This window comes from Prionailurus viverrinus, chromosome B3 (genome assembly GCF_022837055.1).
Source record: "Prionailurus viverrinus isolate Anna chromosome B3, UM_Priviv_1.0, whole genome shotgun sequence".
Classification (NCBI taxonomy): Eukaryota; Metazoa; Chordata; class Mammalia; order Carnivora; family Felidae; genus Prionailurus; species Prionailurus viverrinus.
The window spans coordinates 39,803,588-39,821,390 of record NC_062566.1 but is presented as its reverse complement, the minus strand read 5'-3'; the positions used below and the strand labels follow the sequence as shown (position 1 = coordinate 39,821,390).

Here is a 17,803-nt window from a genome sequence, read left to right as displayed (position 1 = left end):
ACAGTAAGCAGGGAAAAGTTATAAATAATTTATAAATTTTCTGGAAACAAAACTAAATGGATAATTGAACCTATTACCTGTAAAATCCACTTGTTTGAAAATCAAATTATTGAGGAAAAGTGATTTTTTTTCTTCCTTCAAAATATGGGGGAAATTGGCCCCTGGGTGGCTCAGTCAGTTGAGCAGCCGACTTCAGCTCAGGTCATGATCTCTCAGTTTGCGGGTTTGAGGCCTGCATCAGGGTCTGTGCTGACAGCTCAGAGCCTGGAGCCTGCTATGGATTCTGTGTCTCCCTCTCTCTCTGCCCCTCCCCTGCTTGCGCTCTGTCTCTCTCTAAAATAAAAAAAACATTAAAATATGGGGGAAATGTGGGACATTTTCTATTGCAGGCCCATCTCTCCACACAGAGAAATGCATCATACTAAAGGCTACACGAGAAGCCAACTTCTGAAATCTGATACTAAAAATAATCTAATGATCAGATCCATTAAGGAATAAATTATTTAGCTCTTGGACTTGTCTGGACCTCAACATGCAGCTTGTAAGTGTTGCCAACAACAGTGTGCACAAGTTCCAAGAGGAAAGGTTAAAAATATACACTATTGGGGCACATGGGTGCTCACTCAGTTAAGCGTCCAACTCTTGGTTTTGGCTCAGGTCATGATCTCACGATTCGTGGGTTTGAGCCCCAGGCTGGGCTCTGTGCTGACGGCTCAGAGCATGGAGCCTGCTTTGGATTCTGTGTCTCAGTCTCTGCCCCTCCCCTGCTCTCACTCTGTCTCTCTCTCTCAAAAATAAATAAACATTAAAAAATTTTTTTAAAAAATAACAAACGTCTAAGTCCTTGTCTAGAACAACTTCCTGTACACTGTAAGAAGTCCAAAACACACAAGGATCATTTTCAAGATGGCTGTAGCTTATGACAGTCATTAATAAAATGGCAGGGCATGACATTAAAAGACATGTATCATCAAAACAATTACTACCATTGCCATGCTAAGTATATAGCAAGGTAAAACTCCATCCACTCCAATGTCACTAGTGTATGTTCAATTTTAATGTGATGCCCAAAAAGTTTCCAGTGCCATAACATTTCTATCAAATTGAACTACTAGGAACAGCAAAAGTAATGGGGAAGGAAAGGGGAACAAAGACAGGGAATGACTGTCTATATTTTGTCCTCATTTTCCCTAGATTCACAAGGAAAGAGAGTAGCACAGTTATCCAGAGAGATGTCCAATTTGCAAAAATTACACAAAGTGAAAATGATATACTTACATCACCCTCCAAGCTGAGCTTGCAGAGAATTTCGTGAACAGTAGACATTTTGAAAGAAGCTGGGGAAAAAAAGTACAACAAGAAAATATTTATGAAGAGGCTTTCCTTTCCCATGAAGCGCAGTGATTCATTATACTAATCTCTATTTCTTGGACCATTTCATCTGAGGATATTAGATAATTTTTGCAAATAGATTCAATTCCTATCTTATGATTGGGAAAATTAAAGCTGGGAGATGGTATGCCTTAGATTTGGGATGGACTACAGAAGTAGCCAGTCTTTCTCCTGTTCTGTGTAAACAGAACCTGGGGAGACTGATTTGTGAATATAAAAACATAATGCTTCCCAAGGCTAATGCAACCTGTTCAAACAGGATAAAACTGAGTCTTCCACTTCTCATAAAAAGTGATAAGCTTGTCAAACCAGCCACTGCTCCTGTATTTCTCACCAGTAATTTAACCTATTGAAAAGGACCTGAAAACCATGAGTGTGGCCTGAAATCAATAGCATTGCACACTGGCCCATTCTGTCCATACTTATTACTATCCATAATTATTTTCTAACTCACTGATGTTTAGAAGATATTAAACTGTTTATGAAAAAGACAATGGACAGATTTTCTAACATTAACTCATTCCATAAAAGACTGATCCTTGTATTTAAGATTCAAAATGGCTGAAATGAAGTCATCTTCCAGTTAATACACTTAATCGGGCTGTGACACTATAGCCTGATGAATTGGCTTTCCAGCTTTGCAATCACACAGTTCTCGGAATTGATACACCAACCTCTGCCAATGAAAAGTGCCCAAGTAGCAGGAAATTTATCTCAACTGAGACAAGAGAGGTCATTTAGCACCATCATCCCAAAATAAAGAAAACAGAGCAGAGCTGTATCCTGAAACAGTGGGATCGACAATTGAATCACAGCAACGTTCACTTTGATCTCTCTGTGCTTAATATTCTTTGATCAAGGAAATTATGCCTATGCAAATCCTGCTTTCCGTTCTCTTCCAACAGTTAGCATGGTCTAAGTATCTTCATAAAACTGGCTTGGAGGCAGTGTTTGGCACACACATTTGTTAACTCTTCTCAACACTTTGGACGAAAAGCAGGTGCCAGGCTCTGTGTTGGATGGAGGTGTAAGAAATGTAAGAAAAGAGGATTCACCTTTATTTGTGCTTATAGATATATTTTTGCAAGATTTTCATCCTGAGCTCTCTCCTAGACCACCCCTCTGTCTTCGAGAAAACCACCGCTATTCCAAGTACCCCCACTCCCTCAGCCCTCAGACACCCCCACCTGCAAATATGTCCCACCACTGGGATAGAATCCTGACTGTAAAAAGTCTTGCTCTATAAATAAACTGTGGTACCCAGACAATGGGATATTATTCAGAACTGAAAAGAAGCCATGAACACACATGGAGGAATCTTAAATGCATATTACTACGTGAAAGAAGCCAGTCTGAAGGGCTACCTACTACACACATGGTATGATTCCAACTAAAATGACAGTCTGGATAAGGCAAGACAAAGGAGACAGTAAAAGGATGAGTGGTTGCCAGGAATTAAAAAAGAGGGAGGGATGAACAGAGGATTTTTAGGGCCATGAAACTACTGTGTATGATACTGTAATGGTAGCCACTATACATTTGTCAAAACCCATAGAATGTATAGTACCAAGAGTGAATTCTAATGTGAACTATGGGCTTTGAATGACAGTGATATGTCAAGGTAGGTTCATCAGTTGTAACAAATATGCCATGCTGGTATGTGTGGTCATGCATCTCTAACTGAACTGTCCAAAACAGTGGCTACCAGCCACACCCGGCTATCAAGCATTTGAAAACTGTCCAGTCCAAGGTGAGATGTGCTCTAAGTGTAAACTACACCCTGGATTTTGAAGACTTACTATGAGAAAAAGAATATAAAATATCTTTTTTTTAATATTAATTATATATTGTATTTATGATATGTTAGGTACATTGGGTTCAACCAAATACATGATCTAAATTTAATTTCACCTGTTTCTTTTCCTTTTTTTTTAAACGTGGCTACTAGAAAGTTTACAGTTGCATGTGCAGCTCACATTCTATTTCTGTTGGGCAGGACTGGTCTAAAGGATCCCATGGTGCCATGGTCCAATCCTAGCCCAAAAACGTCTGCAGTAGCCAGGTTACTGGAAAACCAAGTTTGAGATTTCTTGTCAAGACAAACAAGTTTGAGTCTGCCTTGATAGAGCAGGAAATCTCCTACTTCTACTTGTGGAAAGAAACATTCCAGAGGATATCACCAGTATCCATCAGCCTGAGAATCACCTAAGCAGAATTCCCTAGGACACTAACCACCCAATCCTGACCTTGACTACCACCCCTGAGGCTTAGTCAGAACTGCAATAGGTCTGCAGTAAGGGATGAACTGTTGTCACTCACCTGGAAGAATTCTAGTCCCAACCGTAAACAGCTAAGAAATAAAAACACCGAAACAAAAGCAAAACCCTGAACAGAGGACTGCTAAGTCAGACTTGCAGACAGAATTGTTTCTCCTCACAGAGAAGTGTGGATTAAAGTCCACTTCTTTCTTAAATCAGTTACCTCACATTGGTTCTGATGTTTAGGGAATCTCAACCACAGAGGCACAGTAAGTTTTTATTGCATAGTTCTTCCTCTAAGTTGCCTTTCCGGCCATGAGCACTGGCTTTGCAAACAGCTGCCTAAGCTTGTCCCACGTGGGACCCTCGTTACCGTATAAGTCAAAGGCAATCTGATATACACTCTCCATTCCTGTTAATTCTTCTCCCACAGCCACAACACATTGAGGAGAGCCAGAAAATAGGGCTTTTTTTAAGCGCCACAAATCTTCATCTCCATTTTATCGTCCACAGTTGTGCTGTTCTTTCATCAAATCAATCCTACATGCTACTATCAATTAAATTCTTGGGGCACATGAGTGGCTCAGTCAGTTAAGGGTGCAACTCTGGCACAAGTCATGATCTCACGGTTCCTGAGTTTGAGTCTGGTTTGTGAGTTCGAGCCCATCGGGCTAGCTGCTGTCATCACAGAGCCCACTCCAGATCCTCTGTCCCCCTCTCTCTGCCTCTCCCCGCCTCTGAAAAATAAACATTAAAAAAAAATAAAATTCTTCTATTTCATCTTATTGAAATAGTTAAAAACCCATCCTTCAGTGGTATTCTCTTATTCCAGCTTGGGGCAGCCCTCAAAGACTGGCACAGAAACCCCATTTCAGTGCCCTCTATGTACTCCCCAGGAAAAGCGGACTTGAGCCCAATAGTTACTTGCTTCTCCCCAAACACTGTACTCCTTTCATCCACAGCACCCTGATGCCTGCTTCCTCCCCCATACCCTTACCTTTACCTCTTTTTCTAGTTATGGAGACAATACCCATTCCTGAAGTTACCACTACTCTGGCATCTGCTAATGGGGTGGCTGTAGCTGCCATCCCAGATGCTCTCTCCCACCTTTCAATGCCAAAAGCACTTTTGGAAGATGTTTTACCTCATCTTCCTCATCGAGTCTTGATCCCCCACAAATTTAAGAGTGCCTTGCACACTCTAGATGCTAAATAAACTTTTAGAAATGAGTTGGTATTTGGCATAATTAACATTTATATTTGTATTATTTATAGCCATTCTGCAGAAAAAGCAAAATGATCACAATAACCACAAAATATCCATGACATTTGCTATAACTCAACGCAAGTTCTTTTCTATCCAATAAATATTTTCTATTTCGTGCAAGCTTAATAACAAATACATTTTCACCTTACAAATAAAATATGGCCCTTGTTTCTTCATCCGATCCCCTGGCAATGCAAAGCCATTTTGTGAACAACTGACTAGTCACTAGAAGAAACAGTCGGCTTTGCCACTTATAATGCTTGTTAAAACATCAGTTAGCATAGTACGTTTGATTGATGAGAATGTGCCAGTGCAGCGCTACTCTTGAAAGCAGAGAAAGTCTTGGTAGTGCTACTGTAGGTTACAAACGCAGGTAACATGCAAATAATCAATAAACCCCGAGCAAGCACACACTTGGTCTGCACTCACTGAGGGCTATGACAGACACACACAAAACTGTGAAATGCAGACTCCACCCCCGCAGGGCTTTCCAGCTCTCTTTCCTTCCTGCCCCAGTGAGACACCTGAGACATAAGCCCAAATTACTCAGCTAATGAGAATGGAGGCAGGGCCAGAATCTGGGTCCTCTGACTCTTGGGCCTTCACCTTTGCAACTTCACAACAGTTCTTCATTCCAAAGACTAAGACTCAGGCAGAGAGAAAGATGAAGTAATAAGGGTGGGATCAGGTAAGAGCTTTCTGGTGAGGTACTGACTAGATGGAGAACAGCATTCACTCGGGAAGGTTCCAACCAGAGAAACATGGGGGAAAGGCTAGGGAGAAGAAATGGAAGAGACGGTCTATCCCTGGGTGGTGGGAGAACCAAGAGGACAGGTTTAAAACATGTCTAATGTGGTATCCTGTGGGGGGCCTAAAATATTGGATTCTGAATGGTGCAAAATTAAGATTGGCTGTGGAAATACTGGAGAGCCAGAAAGCCAAAGTGATTTGTTCACCAATGCTTGCAGTCAGTATCTGTTCACCACAACATTTGCTGTGGAGGCTGAATTTTTTTTGGGGGGAGGGGGTGGTGCGGGGGGGATGCAGAAGGGGAGGGAGAGGAGAGAGACACACAGACAGACAGACTCTTAAGCCCTGACGTGGGGCTCAGTCTCACAACCGTGAGATCATGACCTGAGCTGAAATCAAGAGTCAGACTAAGCTTAACCAACTGAGCCACCCAGGTGCCCCTGGAGGCTGAATTTTCTTACTTAAGCTCTGCCTTAGTTTACCTAGTGCTTTGAGAATAAAATGAAGTCTACAAGCCATGAGACAATTCCACTCTCACCTATTCCACATCACGGTGTAAAAATTGTGAAGTGTTTTAAAAGCAGAACAACCACTCCTTGCCTGGCAGACTTCTTACAGAACATGAAAATGGCAGTCTGCATCACTCTTTCCAGCACTTTGACCTCACCCAGATCTCCAACTGGTTTCAACTTGTAAAACAGAAGGGAAAAAAAAGTCAGCAAATACCATCTGTTGGTGAGTTAGGATCTGCATGCACCAGTACCTTCCATTCCCAGGGAAGGGCTGGCTGACGAGACAAGATCATTAAAATGGCTCTTTATCAGGTAAAGTTTTTTCGTTTAAGAAAATAACTGGAGAGGTACAGAGTGACTTACTGAAAGAGCCACACCTACTTCAAACAAGTCTGAAATAATTCACCACCGGGGTGAGAACACAGACTCACTGTGCCCCTCCCTGCCCCAGCCATAAAGGGAACAGTTTTTTCCTCTGGCCTTGAAAATATTAATGAATGAAGATAGTTAACTGCCTGACTGGAAAAGCTCTTAGAGTACAAAGCCAGACATTAATGAAATCTGTGCAGCTGTCGAAAAACAATCATTTACATTTAACATAAGGACTGTCTTAAAGATACTTAAGGGGGCGCCTGGGTGGCTCAGTCGGTTAAGCCTCCAACTTCCTCCAACTTCGGCTCAGGTCGTGATCTCACAGTTCTTGAGTTGGAGCCCTACACTGGGTTCTCTGGCTGAGCCCACTTCAGATACTCTGTCCCCATCTCTCGCTGCCCCCCTTCTGCTGCTCATGTTCTCTCTCTCTCAAAACAAGTAAAAAAGATTATTAAAAAAAGATACTTAAGGATTTGTCCTTTTTAAAAAAAAAACCCTGCATTTTTAAAAATATTTTACTGTTTCACTTCAAACATGCAGTAATAAAAATGGTACAAGTGAAACAGGTTTAACTATGCCCATAAAAAGAAAATTAAAACAAAATTTGCAAAAAACAAACAAAAAAAGTTGAAACAGACAAAGCAAACCCAAGAGTCAACACTACAAATTAAAAACAAGTCCTACTAAAAGGAATTAGGAACCAGGTCCAGAAAACCCAAATACTAATTCACACAAACAAACAAACAAAACCATGTTGCAACAGGGCTGGTCTGCACAACCAAATCTGAAATCTGAGTATAAACCAGCAGTTTCGTGGACACACCCACTTCACAGTTTTTACGTGGCATGTTGATGTGTTGCCACAAAACACAGCCCTAGCAACCATGATGAATCAATCAGGAACTGGATGATACAAATGAGGATTTTTAACGCGAAAATGTGTGGGGTTGGGAGTGTGGAGGGTTGGGTTTCCCCACCAAAACCTTTCCTGTGCAGAGTTCCAGGTCCACAGGATCAGACTGGGATTTTAAACCAAAAGTGGGGAGGAGGAATGCATGAGTGGGGCTGGGCGTGGAATTCATATTGTACTCCGTCCACTCTTCACCCCACCCCCCCCAAAACATCTCTACTGAAGAGAACATTCCTGAAAACACATACTTTTCTCCTTGGTTTTACGGTCTTGATCAATGCCTGAGTCACAGGGCCAAGTCATTCTGCAGAAATCCTGGAATTCTGCCCAGTGGCCTTGATCTAACTGAGCAGGGCGGACACAACAGCACTTGCTCTGGCTTGCTCGTTTGCTGCCAGACCTGTATCAGGATGTGTCTGTTTGCTACCTACAGACCTACGTGGCAGCCTCCTGTTCTCAGAGATTCTCTGTCAGTCCCCTGACATGGGTTTGGAGTGGGTGGAAAGAAACTGGCAGGAAGAATGAAGTCAGCTGGCATGAAACACTTTCAGGGTTGGGAAATCAAGGCCTGCACATCTACAGTTCAATTTCAGTGTTTTATGACCCACTTATTATATTTCTAATGGGGTCCTGATGCCTACAGGAAAGAGTCTAAACTCAGCATTCAAGATCTTGACTCTGGACTCTACCTACCTTTCCATAAATATCTCTTACACAGCCCCACACGAATGCACGCATACAAATACGTATGTGTGTGTATACACACACGCACACACGCACACACCCCTAGCACTGCAGTCACACTGGACTGGTAATTCTTCTCCAAATACACTGAGCACAGTTCTACTACGTCTATGCCCAAGTTCTTCAAGTTCCCTCCTCTGGGAACACCCAATCTTGATCAGCTGACATCCTCATGAGACTTCAGGATACAAAAAATCATGTACTTTTCTCCTGCACCTCTCCCTGCCCTGTGCTCCTGTCTCCTGTATATGAAGGTGGTCTTCCATTGTATCTGCTCATAGGGTTTGTCACATTCACTTCTGTTTCCTCACAGGTCTGAGCGCAGTGCCTAGCTAACAGTTGGCGTTCAAACGCACTTATGGATGGTTTACACACACTGGGTCTTTCCAACTTATGTCTCCTATTTCAATGCACTCTTGCTCAGTCTTCTTTCTCTCCTTCAGGCTAAACATCCCAAATGCAGTTCCAGTTCCATATATTCTGAGCTGGATTCTTAAGCGGCCAGCTTCTGTGCAAATCTTCTCAAAGCCTGGCAGAGGGGCGCCTGGGTGGCTCAGTCGGTTGAGCGTCCGACTTTGGCTCAGGTCATGATCTCCCGGTACATGAGTTCAAGCCCCGCATCAGGCTCTGTGCTGACCGCTCAGAGCCTGGAGCCTGTTTCAGATTCTGTGTCTCCCTCTCTCTCTGACCCTCCCCCGTTCGTGCTCTGTCTCTGTCTCAAAAATAAATAAACGTTAAAAAAAAATTAAAAAAAAAAAAAAAGCCTGGCAGATCACTTCAGGGGCAGCCTCCTTCTCGTCTTGACATACAGCCCCTCCAACCCGCAGCACCCCACCTCTGTGCTGTTAGGGTCACTTGGGCTCTAGCTCTGTCCCCTAGACAATGTGGAAATGTAACCTGCATCTCCTACAGCATGGAATGTAAGGAAGGAGGTGGAAACGAGGACCTGCAAGTGGCCTCTGGACTCCCATTCCCTCTGGGTTAAGTGTGCACACTGGGTGTGGCCAGGAGACAAAGAGCAAGGACTCTAGATCACAGCCACTCCCTTGAGTCGGAACTTCCTACACCAAAACTGGGATTAGAACTCAGACTACTTGGATGCGACTGCCTTCTCTCTCATAAGACTGAGAGCAGAGGACTTAAAGTTTCAGGGTGTACCCCAGAAGGGAGATTCAGAGGTAATCTCAGTGGAGTCACTCAAAACAAGCCTGGGCATCTCCTGACCCCTACTGATGACCTGCTTCCCAACAAAAGAGATGGAGACTGTCTCTGGCAACAGGAGGAAAAGTGTACCAGTGAACGGGTGGAAAGAACTTTTTTAAAGAACTGGAATTTCCTGGGGTAGCCTCTAACTAGAACTGGGTGTGGCACCGGGGAAAATGAGGGAGGTGGAGTCCTATGTGCAAAAAAAGAAAAAAGAGGAGCATTCCATTTCTATTTAATTCTAACAATCAAATCCAGAAGGCAGGTTAAGTCACTATAACTTTAAAGGTCACTGCCACAGGCAAGCTAAATATGATGCTCAGGTTTGTGGAACAGCTGGATTAAAGGGGAAATGAGCTTCCACCAAGTTTGGAAACTAAATATTCATTTGGGAAAATGTAAAGTTCAAAATCCAACTACTATCTATATAATTCACTTATTTTGTCTGTTTTCTTTCACTTCCTGCCAGACTTGAAGTCTTAAGAGCAGAGATTGTTTTGGTTTTATTTGTTTGGTTTTTGTCTGTTTTGTTCAGTCTTTTATACCCAGTACCTATACCTGTGAGTAGAACATAATAGATGCGTAATAAATGCTGTGGAATGAATGGATGTTCAAAGCAGCCCAGGAGACCCTGGGACACCTTTTTGTGACCCGCCCACTCTCCATTAACAAAAAATGCCTCTGCAGGCCCACAGCCTGCAAGAGTGTTAGTGCAAGATTCCAGTTCCAACGGTGCAGAAAGAGCCTACAGCCCTCAAAATCAATAACAATTATAGAAGGCTACCTACCTTGCCAAGAAAACTACTTAAATCAGAAATTAGGAAACTAATGGCCGTGAGAGCCAGCATAATGTCAATCAATACAGTCCTTTAATAGCTGGAAGACACAAAATGTTAAATACTGAGATGCAATCCAAGACCAAGAACCTAATCAAAGCCAGTGAGCAAGCAGTATTTCCTGGGCATTTGCCACAGATAGGCTGTTTGGCTCTGTGGGAAATTACAAAATCCAGGAGGTCTCCAAATCACAAAAATGCACATTGATGGTCACACCCTTTTACTACAGTTGTGATGGATACTTTTGGAGAAACCCCTGAAGCATCTAGATAAGAGATGGACTCAGAAGAAAGAGAAGTGCTAAACTGAAATGTGTTAATGTCACAGGCCAGAGGACTCCTCTCCAGAGGTTGCCTCTGTGAACTTGGCCTCATCTGAGATCTTCCCTCACAAAGCCTGAATGTTGTAATTATGCGGCTCCTTAATTCCATGGCCTCTAACTTTATAAAGCATAGATGTGTTTAGGTTAACAAGCTTTTCTTGGTTTTTAAATAATACAACACCTTTGGGTTGCTGAGGATTTCAGGATCACCAACCACTCTTAACTTCATAAATATTGGTTCAATTTGCTAGTCTCTAGCTGGGTGTAAGTACACTGATGTGGGAAGACAGGACTGGATAAGCCTAATGGCTTCTGCAATATGTCAGAGAAGGGGGGCACTAAAGACACAGGAGGTAGGTGAAAAAAAAAACAAATTGGGGGGTGAGAGGGGGCAAAGATCTAATTTTCCAATTAAAATAATTAATCAGGGCCAACCTTAAAATTAAGGAAAGTTCCAGAATGACATTTCAGTGATTTACTCTTCCTACCCACATACCCTCCTTTATCCTCCCACCTTTCCTTCTCACCATCACCCGCCACCAAATTAAGCATGTACTATCAGTACAGAATTTGGTACAGAATTTAGATACAATCCATGTTAATTAGGAACCTAAGCACCTCTCTAACATTGTTCCAATGAGAAAGTGCATTCTGCATTCTAAATCTCCAAGTTCCAGACCGGCACAGCAGAACCCACTTTTGGACAGAATCCATCAATAGAGTCAGTCTAAGCTCAGGGGCCCAGACTCCTTGACTATAGGATCTTATGGCTTTAGGTAAAGACCATTTGTACCCATGAGGCCACTGCTCTTTTAGATTCAGAATACCCACAGCATTAAAATGGCAAATCTTAACCGAAAAGTGACAATCTGCAATTGTGGGGCACTTCGTGTTTTCAGTATGCTTTACATATTTACTTTTGAATGTTTTTTTTTTTTTTTTTTTTTTTTTTTTTTTTAATCTTCAATGATAACCCTGTGTAGGTAAGAGCGAGCATCCTGAAGCCACTTTCATGGGTAAGGAAACTGATGTCCTCCTCCCTACCTTCTCAACAGCCAGTTGATGGAATCCAGCCCTCCACTCCAGGGGCTGAGACCGGCCTCCCAGCTGCCTGGAGCAGCCCAGGGGGCCTCGCCCTTTTCTGTATCCTGGTCCCTGACTCACTGCTGCATCACCGGGAGTAACAGTCAAGGACAACCCTCTTCCTTCCCTTCCCCCAAGCTGGGGGACACTTCCTTCCTGACGCAAAAAATGGTCAACCAAGATACTCTCCAGATAACAATGAAATCAAAAGTTGCTCTCCTACAAGATAATCTAGGCAAAGGAGAATAAGCCGAGTTTTTTTTTTCCTTCTTGGTTTCGTGTTATCGGGTAGCTATTACAAACTCCCACACCTCAACCCCTCCCCCCCCCTCCGCCAGCTGCTTTCCTCCTGCGGGTCGGTACAAGTTTCACAAAGGCGAGGTTTTGTTTTGTTTTTCAAGTAAAGTAACTTGAAACTGCTGGGGGTTACTTTTTAGATGGCCGTAAAGCTTTTGTTAAACGTGGAGGGAAATGCCCCCCAGACCGCCCCGCCTGGGAGCCGAGGCTACCCGAGCAGCCACACCCTGCCCACCGCCCGCGCCCGGCGCGTCTGGAATGTAGGGCCTCCCTCCGCTCCCCTCCCTGGCGCCCCTCTCCAAGTTTCCTGGGAGCACTGCGGGGGGGATACCCAACCCCCTCCCTCTGCCCCGCACCCCCAACGCCGGGGCGCAACTGGTCCCCCTCACCCCTACCCAGACCACCTTGCTACTGCGCCGCTCTCCACCTCGTGCGGACCGTCCCTCCAGCCCCCTCTCCTGGACGGCCTCCCGAGGCCGTTCCCGTGGCCCAAGCCTCTTTGCCAGGCCCTCTGCCTCCTTTTCCGCTCCTCCCCGCCCCGCTAGCGCGGCGGCCCCGGGGCCATAGCGGGCGGGCGGGGCGCGCCCCGCTTACCTGGGCCGGGCGCCGAGAGCAGCGAGCGTCCCCAGTTGTGCAGCGGAGCTGGCTGCCCTGGGTGGGGCTTTTATAGCCGCCACATCCTCGCGGTGCAGGCGAGGCCCGCCCCGCCCCGCCTCCCCCGGCCCGCTCCTACCCGGAGTCCGGGTGACTCACCCTCCCGGACCCGCCCGCCCACTGGGGCGGCCTCGCCCAGGAACGTTCCGGAGCAGCGCCACGCGGGAGCTGCCCCCGCGCCCACGGCCCTGCCCTCCATTAAAACACCAATGAGGCTTCCTTGAGGCCCACGTATCAGCTCGTTTCTTCTTCCCTCCTTTTACTTTTTTAGCGCCACGTCGAGTCCCCAGCCCTGGCTTGAGTTAATAAATTAGCAAGTCTTTAGTAGGCTCGGAGCTTGGTTAAGTCACTTTTTCTTTCTTTTTTTTTTTTTTTTTTAGGCATCAATGCAATGTAAGGAAGAATTGTTCCAAGAAACATAAATCGGGATTCCCCTGAACAGGGGCCGTTGGCATCCAGCTCAAGCTCTCCGTTACCGTCTGCAAGCATATTAGCTTAACCTCTGACCAGCAGTTCCCGGGAGGAGTGGGGCGGGCGATCCGCCGGGTTCTGCCCTGCAAAGACCGGCTCTCCGGGGCCTCGCAGCGGGCAGTCGGGCCCGGAGCCAGGGTTGGGGTGGGAGAAGCGGGTGGGAGGCCGAAGCCAGGAGCCAAGATCCCACCCCACTCGCGCCCGGGAGGAGCCCGTTTTCCGGAGCGCGGTCCGCTCAGCTTCTCTCCACGCCTCGCACGACCCCGCTCCGCACGCTGCGCGTCCTCGTGGCAGGCCGTCCGGACTGGGTGGGGCCGGTGGCTTTGAGCCTCGAGTTCCAACAAAGAAGTTCCTCCCTTCCCTCTTTCATAACTGCCGCTCTGCCGCAGCCTTTTTGGTTTTGCTCAGTTTCTTGCTTTTTCTCCCCTGCTATTTTCCACAAGCCACAGTGGAAACATGTAAGCAAACGTGATTTTGTGTGTGACTGCTCAAATACTGCATTCAAACTTCAAACTAGCAGGAATGTTTGACTAAGAATCCCAAGGACGTCTCCCTGCACCTTTGAAGTACTTCCTTTCTCACCAGTCACCGAACTCTTCTCTACTCCTCGTCCTTCTGTGTTTTAATCTTCCATCTACTGTAAGGTCTATTTTCACTTTCCAGTTGAGCCTCATTTCACTCTTAGGAATCAGAAAATGATAGGAAAGCCAAGAGACACAGGTTGCCATGCTCACGGTCACCTAGCAGGCTAGACACAAAGGGGGTCTATGGACACTCACCCCTGAGCTCACTGTTACCCAGTTCATTCCCTTGTAATTATACATAATAGGCCCTATCAGAAGGACAAATAGAAAATAAACCAACTCTTTTGGTATAATTTCTGATTTACATTTTTTTTTTAATGATTTTATTTTTAAGTCATCTCTACACCCAACATGGGGCTCGAACCCACAACCAAGAACTCAGGCTGCCAGCCAGGCAACCCCCACCCTTTACATTTATATACAGCTCTTAAATTTAGGCTGAAAGCCTTACAGGCAGAAATCGTGTTTATCTGCCTACTCCTCAGAACATTTTGGAACAGAAAGGGAAACAGACTACACAGGTGGACAGAATTCTACCTCTTTTCTATTCCTTTCAGGGCATGGTGCATAGCTTCTTATTCCTACCTGTGTGTGGTGGGACCTCTACAGAGCATAAGATTAAATTCAAATCATGGAATACATTAAAGCCACCAAGTATCCAAAAGAATGTTTTTTTTTTGTTTTGTTTTGTTTTGGTTTTTTTGCTTATCTTAGTTACGACTTCAGCAAATTCATAAACATCTGGGCAAGAGCCAGTTTGCTTCAAGCTACAGAAATTTACACTGATAGTATCATAAAGCTGAAGCTATTAGAAGCCATGGTTTGCTATTTCTGAGGAGCGTGGGACCAATTCTGCCAGTATAAAAGAACTTTTTAATCTCTTAGTGCAAAGATTCTCTTTTTCCTTTCTATTCCCCCCATAGTTGGGGAGGATGTTTACTACAAAGGATCTCAGATGAGGTCTACTGTTGTGCATACTGACCCCTAAATCCTCTATTTTACTCACACTTTGTCTGCTGTACCTCAACACGGCTAATAATACCTACCTAGCAATGATAAGCACTCACAAAAAGGATAGAAGAGAATTATTCACACAGAAACAGAATGTTAGAGCAGAGAGGGATCTCAAGACCAACTTGCCCAATCCTTAATTTTTATAGATGAAGAACCTGAAACCCAAATAAAATCTCCTACCCTGTCCAGAAATTAAATAATGCACTCAAGTTATTTATTGCAAGGTATCAAATTACCACCAAAACTTAGTGGTTAAAACATAAATAACCGCTTATTTACTCATGATTTTGCAATTTGGACAGGATTCAGTAGGGACAGCTTGACTCTGTTGCACATGATGCTGGGTGGGGCAGCTCAACTAAGGTTGGAAAATCAAAAGTGGCTTTACCCATTTGTCTAGTGACTCAGCAGGGGTTGCTAGAATGTCTGAGAGCAGGCTAGGTCTCTCTGTCTCTTGGTCTCTCATCCTCCAGGTCCTCATCTCTACACCAGGGTAGTAATGGTGCTGGCTTTTCAAGAAGCAAAAGGTGAAGCTGCCAGGGCTCTTAGCTTGCAGGCTATACAAAAACAGCAACAGGCTGGATTGGCCTCATGGGCTGTAGTTTGCTGATCCTTGCTTCAATACATTGTCTTTTCAGTGTTGGGCTTTGCTTTTCAGCCTCTTGACTACACTGTCTGAGATGTCTTTCCTTTTCCTTAAGAATGGCCCATATTTGGGGTGCCTGGGTGGTGCAGTCAGTTGGGCATCTGACTTCAGCTCAGGTCATGATCTCACAGTTCGTGAGTTCGAGCCCTGCATCGGGCTCTGTGCTGACAGCTCAGAGCCTGGAGCCTGCTTTGGATTCTGGGTCTCCCTCTCTCTCTGCCCCTCCCCCACTCACACTCTATCTCTCTCTCTCTCAAAAATAAAGATAGATAAATAGATAGATAGATAGATAGATAGATAGATAGATAGATAAGAATGGCCCAAATTTGTGGCTGAGTAGCTCTCTCAATATACTTCATGCCAGTAGAAACTCAAAGGTCCAGAAACTTTTCGTTTTGTCCTATTTGTGTCCAAGCTGACAGTTCTTTTATTAATAAAACTTATCTTTAAAACTCGGTGGATTTTCTATAAATCTTAGTGAAGTTCATTCCAGGCTCCAAAATTTATATCCAATACAATTTTCTCAAAAACATTATGGGTCTTCTGTAAATCTTAATGAGGTTTAACTCCATGCTCCAAAATTCACATGTATTATGCTTGCTAAAAACAGACCTCTCTCAGGGTGTCTGGATGGTTCAGTCAGTTGAGCATCTGACTTCCGCTCAGGTCATGATCTCACAGTTCATGGGTTCAAGCCCCACATAGGGTTCTGTGCTGACAGCTCAGAGCCTGGAGCCTGCTTTGGATTCTATGTCTCCCCCTCTCTCTGTCCCTCCTCTGCTCACGCTCTGTCCTCTCAAAAATAAATAAACATAAAAAAAATTTTTTTTTAAACAGACCTCTCTCTCTACTTGGTGCTTGTCAGGCTGGACCAAAGCACTTAAGATTCCTAAAAGACCTGAGATAGTCTTCAAAGTATCGCATTAAACCTCTTTGAAATCTTAAAAATAAAAGAAGGTTTTGTAGCCACACATGATTTGATCTTTATCCCGAGGCCATTTCTTACTTTGTAAACCTTGTACTGGCTAACAATTCTGTTTGGAAACCAAACATCTTTCTTTAGTGATTTTTCCCCCTCTTATACTTAATCTTAAGAGGCAAAAAGATGACCATTCTCAGGATTCTTCCTGGAAACCTCCTTGGCTAGATTCAGAGTTCATTGGGCACATTTTCTATCATTGATGTTACCATAGGCAACAGTGGTGTTAAACATTCTGCCAATACATAGCCTTTTTCTCCAACCTCCTCACTACTCTTTCAACATCCACTAACCATCTACTGTCTGGTTACTGCCTGGCAGTAGGGTCAATGCCACATATTTGAGGTTTTTGTTACAGCAACACTCCATATCTGGTACTAAGTTGTTTCAGTTACTGATATTAGGAAATAAACCACCTCTAAATCTTAGAGGCTTAAAACAACCACCACCATTTGCTTATGATTCTGCAAAGGGCAGAATTCGCTGGGTCAGCTCATCTCTGGTCTATTTAGCAGTGGCTAGGGAGACCCAGATGAGTCTGGAAGATCCAAAAGGGCCTCTCTGCAGCAAGGTAATTGATAGTTTTTAGGAATGGAAGTGGAAGCTTCCAGGCCTAGACGGTAACATTGTCAGTTTGTCTGTATCCCACTGTTCAAAAAGCAAGTCATTTAACCCAAATTCAAGGGGAGGGGAAATAGATTCCACCTCTTCATAAAGGAAGTGACATGTGTTGAGAGGGGTGGAAGGAAATATTGGAAATCACTTGTGCAAACAATCTAACACAGTACTTAAACTAGTAAGTAGCAGAGCTGAGACTAGAATATATGTTTCTGCCTTTCCATTACACCATATTTTTCACATACCACCATTTTTTCAGTGACACAAAGGCTGGCTCCAAGTCCTCTGTTATATGGCTTAAAGTCTCTCTAACCATTTAGCTGTTATTTCTCTGAGCCCTGCTGCATATAATCAGTACATAATAATGGCTTGTATTTGAATATGTGGCCAGAAGAAGAAAAGAGTATTTGTAAAATCTAACATTCAAATAATAGGCGTTCTAGCAAGAATAAATAGGTAAAACAAAGGAAAGAAAATCATCAAGAAATAATCAAAGACAATTTTCTAGAACTGATGGCCATGAGATTTTACACTGAAAAAGTCACAATAAATAGAAAAAAACAAAAAAGCAACAACAACAAAATAACAAGCCTAACACACAAAGGCACATTACCATGAAATTTCAGAACACTGGATGGAAACAGGGAGAAATTCCTAAAAGAGTCCAGAAATTTTTAAAGGTCATACATGAAGGGTAAGAAATAAGAATGGCATTATACTCAGCATTCAAATCTTGGTTTCTAAATACTATTTTCCAGTAAATGAAAATATTCTGCTAGGAGAAAGGGCTGGTTCCAGAAATGGGGCAGAGAAAATACATGTGAGCTTTGTGTTAAAAAACTTATCAAAAAGACACAAAAGCCAATTTTAAGGGGCTCTCCTCGCTAAATTT

The 17,803-nt window shown here is 43.9% G+C and overlaps 1 protein-coding gene across 2 annotated transcripts in view; it reads right to left on the bottom strand.

Moving 5' to 3' along the window:
• ANXA2 (annexin A2) overlaps positions 1-12,642 on the bottom strand; it is a 43,487-nt gene extending 30,845 nt beyond the window's left edge. The window contains exons 1-2 of one of the 2 annotated variants that reach the window (XM_047862375.1): positions 12,540-12,642; positions 1,279-1,337 (exon numbers count right to left, since the gene is read on the bottom strand). In XM_047862375.1, the coding sequence (XP_047718331.1) occupies positions 1,279-1,326 (48 nt within the window). In that variant the 5' untranslated portion in view covers positions 1,327-1,337; positions 12,540-12,642. Of the gene's footprint in view, positions 1-1,278; positions 1,338-12,349; positions 12,433-12,539 lie in introns of those variants that run through there. The other variant, XM_047862376.1, reaches the window with a different exon arrangement.
• Positions 12,643-17,803: the final 5,161 nt, after the last annotated feature.